Below are 12,575 nucleotides of genomic sequence, written 5' to 3'. Positions count from 1 at the left end.
GGTAAGGTGTAGTTTACAAGGTGCATTTATATTAAACCGCTCTGTTAAACCTTATAAATGAGAAGTTCTCATGTTTGTTTTTTGTGGCCTGCTTCCAAGTGGCTTAGTGAAGTCAGATTCTCAATCTGAGGTAGAATTACTCTTTTTCCCATGGTCTTTTTTTTCATATTATTTATGCATTCAGGGCACGTGATCTGTGCCTCTGGTTAGGGCTAACCTCTGTATATGTTCACATCTGGACCGTCATCTGTGTGAATTGTGCAGTTGAGCTTTGATCCTCATTCTTGGGATTCTCTGTGAACGAGAACTGTTCTCACTGCTTGTTTTAATAGTCAGATATGGTTTCACAGCGCTTTTCTTTTTAGCATAAATTTTGCTCTTCTTGAACTCGACAAGTGTCTTTCTCATTGTCCTTGTTATTACAATCTCATAGCCTGATCTATACACATTAACTCAGTCATTTATATTACCTTCTGGGTTTTTTTTCCAGGGAATTAAATGTACATCACACTTACAAGATGTGTGGTTTTATTATTTATAGAGAACAATGCATATTGCCAGCAATGTATACGTCCGGGACTTTTACATTGATGGCCTATCCTTAAGAGAGGTCATCAATATCTGATTGGAGGCAGTGCAACACCCGGACACACCCGCTGATTAGCTGTTCTCGGTGTTGCTCCCCGCTGCTGCTCCAGTGTTTCTGTATTGGCTGCAACATTGATGTCACATCGACAGCTCACATCAAAACTGTGGTCACTCAGTTAGCTCATCTGTTCTGCCAAGGTAGACAGCAGAAGCCGCTAAGATCAGTAATTGCCTGAGGCGGTCACTGACAGCTCGCATCACTACTATGGACACTCAGTGAGCTCATCCGTTCTGCCAAGGTAGCCAGAAGAAGTTGCTAAGCTCAGTGATTGCCTGGAGCGTGATGTACACAGTCAACATGACGTCACCGCTGCAGCCAAAGTACAGATACCTAAGCAGTGGTGGGGAACCAGCACTGGCAAGGGGGAGGGTCCGTAATATCTGGATTTATTTTATGTTAAAGTGAACTTTTGACATCCACTTTTCTAAGAATATTAATTAACTGTGCCCCTTTTATGTTTCTGGATATTAAATAATAACCTGTTATTGTGGATTCCAGTTATTATCTAATTAATTAATCCATATTATTTTACCATAAGGTAAAAAGCAAGTGCAATAAACATGACTAAATGTGTGTTAGACTGGTATAGTGCCTGCCAATGTGATGTCCATTGCAGCCCCGACGCGCGTCTCGGGTGGGCTTCCTCCACAGCCCTCCAAGGAAGCCCACACGAAACACCTGTAGTGCTAGCAGTATCATTGTATAATGTGTCCATGTACATATGGCATGTAATGGTGGCGGTGTCATTGTAGGATGGGTCCATGTACATATGGCATGTAGTGGTGGCGGTGTCATTGTATGATGTGTGCATGTACATATGGCACGTAGTGGTGGCGGTGTCATTGTATGATGTGTCCATGTACATATGGCATGTAGTGGTGGCGGTGTCATTGTATGATGTGTCCATGTACATAGGGCATGTAGTGGTGGCGGTGTCATTGTATGATGTGTCCATGTACATATGGCATGTAGCGCTGGTGGTATCTCTCTATGACGTATACATATATACTTGGCTATGCCATATTTTTGGTGCAGATATTTGGTGGTCGGTGTGCTTATGCGTCTGTCCTGTGCAGCAGCTTTATATAAATGGTCAGCATAATCTTGTGAGATCATATTTTAGAGACTGATTCTGAATCACCCAGAGGTCTGTTACACAAGAAAAAGGTGTTAATTGATTGAAAAAAGCTGTTACTTATCCGTCCAATTGTTAACAAAACATAAGTGCTGGATAGCTGCAATTTGACACCTTCATCCAAGAGCTTTGCAGACTAGGCATGACCTACATTTGGCCTCATCTCCTACAACTAAACTAGACAGATCCTGCCGGAGATTAGAAATCTTGTTCTTATAGGAACTAAATATTATGGTTATCTTGTGACCACATATACTTGGCATATTGCAGTCTTTGTTGAATGCTTCTTGCTTAGACCGGCGGTAGTAAAGGGCTTACGTGCAGAAAATGGCCCAATTAAGTTCTAAACCTCCAGACTATCAGCATAGGACTCTGCGCTGCGGTGCCTTTTATCTGCAGTAGTCGGAGTTTCAACACCTCAGTGAATAGTCCCCAAGGTTGTGGCTATAAATGAAGTTACGTGCCATGAAATCCCACCAAGGACAACATCTGCATGGAGTTTGTATGTTCTCCCCGTGTTTGCGTGGGTTTCCTCCGGGTACTCCGTTTTCCTCCCACATTCCAAAGACATACTGATAGGGAATTTAGTGAGCCCCATCGGGGACAGTGATGATAACGTGTGCAAACCGTAAAGCGCTGCGGAATATGTTAGCGCTATATAGACATTAAAAAAAATAAAGATTATTATTATTATGAAATAACAATTCTGTTCTGTTCTTGTTACGCCTCATGGAAATTGATAAAGAGAACAAATAACACCCAGTTGTTTGTTTGTCACAGGGGTGCGTCCCTACAAAGTTTGATTGGATATTGTCAGAGTACGTAGGGACGTCCCCAAATAGTAACACCCAATTTACTCACATTTCTCCCACACAGACGGACACACAGACCTGGTCTTGACCCGTCTCTGCTCCCTATCTAACTTCACAACCTCCCCTCTCCCTCTATCTAACCACCATCTACTCTTTCTCATCACTGTCCTCGTCACCTGTCACCCATGTCCAGCAACATGCGCACCCCCGGAGAAACCTTACACATCTAGACACTCACATACTCTCTGACTCTATCCTACCACTGTCCTCCATATCTTCACTCCACGACACAGACACTGCCACTAGTTTCTACAGTGCCACTCTTTCATCAGCATCGACTCGGTCACCCCTGTCATGCACAACAGAGTGCCATGAATCAATAGACAACCCTGGCACAATAACATCACTAAAAAGCTTCGTCAAGCATCCAGAATTGCTGAACGGCGCTGGAAGAAAACGCATTCCCAAGACGACTTCACTGAACTCAAACAAGCAACACTTACATTCAAATCTGCCCTCACCTCTGCTAAACAGGCCTACTTTACATCCCTTGTATCTTCCTTATCCCACAACCCCAAACAGTTGTTCAATACTTTTAACTCTCTCCTCCGCCCACCACTGCCCCCTCCAACTTCCCTAATCTCTGCTGAGGACTTCGCCGTGCACTTCAAAAATAAGATCGACCAAACAAGGCAAGTCTTTATTATTCAACCACCACAACCCCTTTGTATACCAGATCAATGCCCTAACCCCATAACCTCCTTGTCCAACATCACTGAAGGGGAGCTTGCTCATCTTCTCTCCAAATCACATCTCACCACTTGTGCACTCGACCCCATACCATCCTATCTCCTCCCCAACCTCGCCACCACTCTTACCCCATCCCTAACCCACCTCTTCAACCTATCACTTCCGGTACCTTCCCTTCTGCTTTCAAACATGCCACAATCACGCCTATCCTTAAAAAGCCAACTCTCGACCCAACAGCCATGTCCAGCTATCGCCCAATATCGCTGCTCCCATTCGCTTCTAAACTCCTGGAACAGCATGTCCACGCTGACCTTTCCTCCCACCTCTAATCTAACTTGCTCTTTGACAATCTACAATCTGGTTTCCATCCCCATCATTCCACTGAGACAGCCCTGGCCAAAATTACCAATGACCTACTAATAGCCAAAGCTAACGGACAATACTCTATACTCCTCCTTCTAGACCTGTCCTCTCCTTTCGACACAGTTGACCACTGCCTCCTACTACAGATCCTCTCCTCCTTTGGCATCAAAGACCTCGCCCTATTCTGGATCTCCTCATACCTTTCCAACTGCACATTCAGCGTCTCCCACTCCCACACTACCTCCTCATCCCACCCTCTCTCTGTTGAAGTCCCCCAAGGCTCTGTTCTATGACCCCTACTCTTCTCAATCTATAAACTTGGCCTGGGGCAACTCATAAAGTCCCATGGATTCCAGTACCACCTTTATACCGATGATACTCAGATCTACCTCTCTGGCCCAGATGTCACCTCTCTGCTGTCCAGAATCCCAGGGTGTCTATCAGCCATATCCTCCTTCTTCTCCTCTCGCTTCCTCAAACTCAATGTAGACAAATCTGAACTGATCATCTTTCCCCCATCTCACAGATCTTCCTTACCAGACTTATCTATAACAATTGACGACATCACGCTTTCCCCCGTACTGGAGGTACGCTGCCTCGGAGTAACCCTTGACTCTGCCCTGTCCTTCAAACCACACATCCAAGCTCTCTCCATCTCCTGTCGCCTCCAGCTCAAAAATATTTCCAGAATCCGTCCCTTCCTCAACCCTCATTCTACTAAAATACTTGTACATGCCCTCATCATCTCCCGCCTCGACTATTGCAACATCCTTTTCTGTGGCATCCCTGCTAACACCCTCTCACCTCTCCAGTCCATCCTTAACTCTGCCGCCCGACTAATTCATCTCTCTCCTCGCTACTCCTCCGCTTCTCCCCTCTGCAAATCTCTTCACTGGCTCCCATTCTCTCTGCGTATCCAATTCAAAATACTAATACTGACCTACAAGGCCAACTATAACCTGTCTCCCCCCACATGTCTCTGAACTAATCTCCCGATACCTTCCCTCACGTAATCTCTGGTCCTCTCAAGACCTCCTTCTCTCCTCCACATTTATTCGCTCCTCACCCAACCGCCTCCAAGACTTCTCCTGAATAGCCCCCATCCTCTGGAATTCTTTGCCCCAATACGTCCGACTATCAACCACAATCGGATCCTTCAGACGGAACCTGAAAAACCCATCTCTTCAGGAAAACTTACAGCCTGCAATGATCCCCGCCGCCTCCTCACAACTACTGGAGCTACCGCCTCACCATCACTGGAGCTGCTGCAACCCCCCAACCTACTGTCTCCTTCCCCACCATCCTGTAGAATGTAAGGCTACCGTCACATTTAGCGATGGACCAGCGATCCCGACAACGATATGGCCCGGTCAGGATCGCTGGTGCATCGCTAAATGGTCGCTAGTGAGCGGCCAAACAGGCAGATCTCACCAGGTGCGGCGATGAACACGTCCTCCCGCCCGTGTCCATGCGTCGCCCAGGACGTTCTCGCGCGATCAGTGATAACCAGCGGGGAAGCCGGTCGGAGGTAAGTATCACGCATAGCGATATCGCTAGCAATATCGCTGCTGCGTCACAAAATTGGTGATGCTTTAGCGATATCGCTAGCGATCTCACTTAGTGTGATGGGCCCTTAAGCCCGAAAGGGCAGGGTCCTCTCTCCCCTCTATATCAGTCTGTGATTGTTAGTTTGTTTACTGTAAGTGATATCAGTAACTTGTATGTAACCCCTTCTCCTGTACAGCACCATGGAATCAATGGTGCTATATAAATAAATAATTTCTAGTAGGAATAACAGAGGGACAACACAGAGAACATAGGCTCCAGAATTGTGATATTATAGAAAATACATTTATTTACCACAAAAGATCTGTCTAGCACTAAAAGACGAGAGACAAGTTGACAGGTCCTCTTTGTGTCTGCCACACACATTTTTCTATGGATAAAATTGAGCTATGTTATTATATGAGACAATTCACATGGGTGTATAAAATATGCATGTGTTGTACAGTATGTAGCATGCGTCACCTGTATGTTTTGCAGCTGAAAAATGCACGGTAAAGTCTACGGAGAGTGTTAAAAATATAAAGAGCCTCCATGTGTTACCAATAGTGATGAGCGCAAGTTTGTGTTTGCCTAGGGTGCTGGGGTATGCACCGAATATCGGTGGTGCTCAAGTGACATGTTTGTGTCCCCGCTGCCACATGTTTTGCGGCTTTTAGACAGCCATGAAAATACAAGACAAATACGGGCAATCCCCACCTGTTTTGTGGCTGTCTAAAAGTCTAAAACATGCCCGCAATATTCAGTGCCTACCCGAGCACCCGCGATACTCTGTGCATACCCGAGCACCCGCGATACTCTGTGCATACCCGAGCACCCGCGATACTCTGTGCATACCCGAGCACCCGCGATACTCTGTGCATACCCGAGCACCCGCGATACTCTGTGCATACCTGAGCACCCGCGATATTCTGTGCATACCCGAGCACCCTAGGCAAACTCTAGTAATGAGCACTTGCGCTCATGACTAGTTACCAATATGTCATCCAAATTTCCAGAGGGCTGCATTTATTTGTTTCCGTTTATCAATAGCAGATAGTTCACCAGGTTTTACTAATCTGTAATAATAATAGGGACTGATTTTGGGTCTGTATTGTGCATGTTTACAAAAACGATGGTTTAACGTTGGTTTAACAGTTGTAAATTGAAGACTATGGTGTATGGGATCAGATCATGCAGCTTCCAAAACTCTTGGGGATGTGGAGACTGTGATCCTGCACTGTCATCAGGTTTGTACTGAAACAAAGGCCTCGATTCATCAAGACTGGCTTCTTTCTCCGATCTTAATGAAGGGACGTGGAGGAGTCAGATATTCCTGATCCAGAGGCACATATCTCTGAATGAATCTGGCATGTCTGAAAAGTGGCGTGCGCCTCCAGGAACTGAAGTGAGTTTTGTGGTATAGCAACAGTGCTGCTTCTCATCATGAATCATCATGAATTTCTACAAGCGGGGGTTGTCACTCCCTGTGTCCCACACCTGCTCTGCCCTCTTTGTCATGTTGCGACAAAATTTTGCTACCAGAATTTTGTCGTAAAAACTTTGCTGAATTGGGCTCAAAATTTAGGTATGATGGGGATAAGAACGCTAAGGAGGATTACTCAAAGAACTGGAAATGAAGAAGTAATCAGACACATGATAATCCTCCTTTTTATGTAAGCTCTCCAGCACATTCACGTTGGGCAAGTCATACTACTGAGTAAGAAAAGAGACAGCAATAACTTCAAGGTCAATTGAGTTTCAGTAACAGACATGGTAATAATTGCTATATTGGATGTTTTCATGAAGACCCATGGTTTGGACAACATTTTCTCTTTCAGATCTCCCGTTACAGTTGAATGCTGCCATGTTTGAAGCCAATGGTGGATGTGGCTATGTTTTGAAGCCACCAGTATTATGGGATAAGGGCTGCCCGATGTACCAGTCATTCTCGCCACTTGATCGTGAGTTAGAGAGCATGGAGCCAGCAATATACTCCTTATCCGTAAGCATTTTCCTCCTCAATATCGATTTGGATGTGTGCTGGAGACAGATGTTATTATGGATGTGATCTATATATATTGATGCTGTTTTAAAGCCATTTTCAGACACTGTCACATACGAAACTTGCCGATGTGATCCTGTAACAAAACACATATGTGACTCAACTATCTCTGCTCTAAACACTTCACACACCGCTTAGTCTACCTAAATAGTTGCCATAAATTTATAGATTGTATTCTATACATTGTGCTCAGAGGGAATGATGTTTTTAATACAAAAGTTTCTCTATAATTATTTTGCTCGCTTAAGTATTTTCTTCTAGTAACCTTCACTGACTGTTGATATTAGTGTCAAGGAGAGATTTAGCACACACCCCAAGCCCTTGTACGGACAGCAATGTGCGAAATACCGGGCACGAACAAGAACTGCACATCTATGCGCATTTACTGTATTAACAAAACCAAAGTCAATGTTCACTCATGTGTAACCCATTTGCAAAGAATATATATATCTGTGTGTGTGTTGTCAGTTCTTCTAGCTATACTTGCTCAAAGTGAGAGATTTGTAGGATTATAATCAAGTGTATGAGTAACCAGTTATACAAAACCGTGGAAAATGATCAGTTTCATATGTAGGTTACAACACAACAATTAAAGTGAGTCAGTGACTGTTTAAACCAAGTACAGGCACTCGGTGCACCCTTAGCATGACAAAAAAAAGAGTCTGGCCAGAAATGGTTTTCATGGAAGAATTGTGGCCAAAAAAACAATCTTTTCAAATGGAATAAGCGACTCAACTATGCACGAAAACATAGGAACTAGAGAATAAAAGGTAGCAGGTGCCTTGGACTGATGAGTCAAAATGTGCAATATTTGGCTGCAGCAGTTTGTTTGCTGGAGGACTGGAGCGCAATAATGAGTGTCTGCAGACATCAGTGAAGCTGGTGGTGGTACTTTGCAAGTTTGGGACTGCATTTCAGTAAATACAGCCTACAGAGTTGGCAGAAAGCAAATGGCCAGTGAAATAACAAATGGAAAAAATGGTGGTCACGAACAGCATATGGATACAGAATCTAGAAGTGTGACCACACATACAGGGTGGTCCAAAACTAGGTGGACAGAAAATAATAACATTTATTTTGATTTATATATAAAATTATATTTACTAACACAAGCCTAACACTGACAATTATTTTATTCTGAACAATAATACAAAAGCCCTTAAATTTTATCAACATGGGTGCTCAAACTGTTTTCCATCACAATTTGCACAGCGTTGAAGTCTGCCTCTTACGCTTCGACAAACATTTTTGCACAAGTCTCTTTGGGTAATAATTTTTTGAAATGCATCTCTTATGTAATTTTTCAAATCACTGACACTTTTTGGTTTTCGACTATAAACTTTGTCCTTGAGTACTCACCAAAAGAAAAAATCCATTGGGGTCAAGTCTGGTGAACGTGCCGGCCAATCCATTTATTAGGAAATGTTTACCCTATTACACATACTGTCCACCTACTTTTGGACCACCCTGTATATTAAAATAATTAGTTTTATTGTATCTAAACATAAAGCATGCATAATAGATAAGAGGTGATAATATCACAGAGAATTTGCAAAGGACAGAGTAGCTTATACACAGATGACAATCAGAAAAGAGAGCAGTCAATACATAGCCAGGAAAATAATCACTGATGGCACTGTAAAGTCAAGTGACCACAGAAAATGACTAAGGGAACACCATCACAGGATATTTAGAATTAAACCGGATCACAAAGGCATGTCTAAATAATGTGTATAATGTCCCAAGTGAATAAAGTGTGCCTAGTCCTAATTAGTAAGGATAGACATTATAATGCCTATAAAATCTAGAACTGAGTTAGGAATACCTTAGTCACATCTGTATACATTTGTCATAAATCTACCATTTTCTTGTGATGCCCAACGTGGCTTCTTCTAGGGGCAATTACCGCATGTTTGTGGTTATGTATTGACTGCACTCTTTCCTGATTGTCATCTGTGTAAAACGTGCTCTGTCATGCTTCCTTTGCAAATTCTTCTCTGTGATATTATTACCCCTTTTTTATCTAATGTGCATTAATTACATTTTGATACAAAGTTCTTATTTTAATATATCTGTGGTCATGCTTAAAGGTTTGCTGCATTTCAGTGCATGGAGTTGGGGATTTGGTCAGGATTAATGGTGTCCTCAACGCTGAGAAATTCAGGCATCTTTTTGGTTCCAAATATATTCTTCAGCAGGACAATGACCCCAAACATACAATCAGTGTCATTAAGAACCATCTTCAGTGTAACACAAGAACAAGAAGTCCTGGAAGTGATGCTACGGCTCCACAGAACCCTGATCTCAACATCATTGATTACAAGACGAGATGGAAGGATTTGCGCAAGTCTACATCCATAGATGATCTGGTTATGTCTCCAAAAATCGCCAAGATGATAAAATTAAAGATACTGAGATGAGAGGAAATCGTATAATATGCTTTGCCATAAACTTGAACCATAAGTAATTAACACACAGATGCATACAAAAAGGAGTGCAATATATATTACACTAGATTTATGATTCTTCTTTCTATAAACCAGTTAATGAGGACTTTTATGAGACGCTCTTTACAGGACAATGTCTCTGTGCTTTATCTATATTAGGTAGTCTACACCTTCAACAAACTGTAAATCTAAAACTGTGCTTGTCTTCCAGATTGTCTCCGGACAGAATGTCTGTCCAAGTAACAGTACGGGAAGTCCTTGCATTGAAATTGATGTGCTTGGGATGCCGGTGGACAGCTGTCACTTCAGAACTAAACCCATCCACCGCAATACTTTAAACCCAATGTGGAATGAACAGTTTATGTTTCGCGTCTACTTTGAAGATCTTGTATTTCTTCGGTTTGCTGTCGTTGAAAACAACAGTTCGGCTGTAACTGCCCAAAGAATTATTCCTCTTAAAGTTCTGAAGAGAGGTAATCTTTCATTGTCGGATAATCCTTTACTGTGATGTGGAACATTACCTTGCTTAATCTCACTCGTGTTTATGTAGCCAGAAGTTTCCTCAAGTGATCAGCACTGTAGGTTGAGCAAAAAAAGTCCACTAAGAATATGATTTATTGTAGTACATGGTGGTATAGGAAAAAGTATCATGTGGTATATGTCTCTAATTCATGAACCAAAATATTAAGACAGGATTAATTATTGAGTGGAACAAGAAGAGGCACTATCCTCCTTGAAGGGGTTGTCTCATTTCATACACAATTGGGACTAGGGCAAAATGGAAAGCATATGAATAACTCACCGACCAATGCAAGTCAATGAGGTAGTTCACATGAACGTTTTTCCACTGGGACTGATGGTCCACGTATAAAAAATTGTAGCATGCTGCGATATGATTCATTTTTCAGCTCATATGTATCCATGGGTGCACTAAAAAACTGATGCCCTACGGCCACCATCCATATGACATTTGTTTTATGGATCCATTGCAGTTATTAACATAAAAGGTTAGAGTTTATTTAATAAATTGTAGATCTAAAAACCTGATGGCATACGGATAAAAAAATATTGTACAGGGATGACAATACGGATGAAAAATTGCCATTTTTTTCTTGAGGAAAAACTGATGATTTTTCCATACACATATCTTTGTTACCTGTTGAAGCCCCTGCTGCTCCAGTGTCTCCTCTCCAGTGCTTCCTTTATTCTCAGGATTCCTGAGAATCAGAACCTCCCACTCCCGTCTCCAAGACTATACATGTGCTGCGCCAATTCTTTGGAATGCACTTCCCAGGTCAATACGATTAGTCCCCAATCCCCACAATTTTAAGCGTGCCCTAAAAACGCATTTATTCAGACTGGCTTATCGCCTCAACACATTAACCTAATCTATTCCTGTGTGGCACAGTCAAAAGTTTTACCGTAACCAGGTTTCCCGCATCATGTTCCCACATGATTTTGCATCCATTAGCCCTCTGTATCTGTACTGTTACACACTTAACATTATGGCTGGTCCAAACAATCAGGGCAAATGTTACCACCCACCTTTCGTGTCTACCTCTTTCCTCATAGATTGTAAGCTTGCGAGCAGGGCCCTCATTCCTCTTGGTATCTGTTATGATCTATGTGATTATTGTTATGCTGTAATGTCTATTGTCTGTACAAGTCCCCTCTGAAATGTAAAGTGCTGCGGAATATGTCAGCACTATAGAAATAAAATTATTATTATTATTATTCCTGGGGTGATGCCCACTGTAACATGTGAGCTGCAGCCAATCACTATCTTATGCTGTCTACTTTGGAATCACTTCTGAGGTCAGTGATTGGCTGCAATGGTGCATTGCTTCTCATGTTTCCATGTGCAAATGAGAATATGAATGATCCTTCTACACTGTGACAGCCCTTCAGATATTTGTAGACAACTATTACGTCTCCTGTTAGCCTTCTTTTTTTGCAATTTGCAAGCTAAACATTCCCAGACAGCGTCGGACTGGAGCACCTTGGGCCCACCAGAGAAAATCATTCTTGGGGCCCACTATGTAGCTACATAGAAATAAATATAAGACCACCAATTGTGTGGTAAAACACTCTAATATGCGGGTAAGGTATATAAGGTAGTACACGTCTTAATTATGTAGCAGGAGTTGGGGTAGCCCCCCTCATTAAATATAATGTTGCCCCCTCATAGTATAATGTAGACCCATCATAGAATATAATGCTTCCCCCCTCATAGGGTATAATGCACCCCCTCATAGGGTATAATGCTGCCCCCTTAGTATAATGCTGCCCCCCATAGGGTATAATGCTGCCCCCTCAGAGGGTATAACGCTGCCCCCCTCATAGGGTATAATGCTGCCCAACTCATAGGGTATAATGCAACCTGGACTCACTGATATATATATATATATACATACACACAGCTCTGGCAAAAATTAAGAGACCACCACAAAACCCTGTCATGGGCAGCCCATTCTCCAGACCTCAACCCTATTGAAAACATCTGGAATGTAATCAAGGGGATGATGGATAGTCACAAGCCATCAATCAAAGAACTGCTTTAAATTTTTGCGCCTGAAGCAGTGTGAAAGACTGGTGGAAAGCATGCCAAGACACATAAAAGCTGTGATCAAAAATCATGGTTATTCCACAAAATATTGATTTCAGAACTCTTCTCGTGTTAAAACATTATTATCGTTGTTTCTAAATGATTATGAACTTGTTTTCTTTGCATTATTTGAGGTCTGAAAGCACTGGGGTTTTTTATTATTTTGACCATTTTTCTTTGTCAGAAAATAAATGCAAAATTTAGTGC

General features: G+C 42.5%; 1 protein-coding gene across 1 annotated transcript in view; it reads left to right on the top strand.

Annotated features, from left to right (window-relative positions):
• Window positions 1–12,575, top strand: part of PLCE1 (phospholipase C epsilon 1) — a 579,770-nt gene that overhangs the window by 528,876 nt on the left and 38,319 nt on the right. Inside the window, exons 25-26 of the mRNA XM_073548121.1 lie at window positions 7,093–7,256; window positions 9,975–10,236. Of these exons, the coding sequence (XP_073404222.1) occupies window positions 7,093–7,256; window positions 9,975–10,236 (426 nt within the window). The remainder of the gene's footprint in view (window positions 1–7,092; window positions 7,257–9,974; window positions 10,237–12,575) is intronic.

This window comes from Dendrobates tinctorius, unplaced genomic scaffold, assembly GCF_039654945.1.
Source record: "Dendrobates tinctorius isolate UK_male_01 unplaced genomic scaffold, ASM3965494v1 ptg000156l, whole genome shotgun sequence".
Lineage (NCBI taxonomy): Eukaryota > Metazoa > Chordata > Amphibia > Anura > Dendrobatidae > Dendrobates > Dendrobates tinctorius.
The sequence above is the reverse complement of the archived record's forward strand: the minus strand, read 5'-3'. Positions and strand labels throughout refer to the sequence as shown.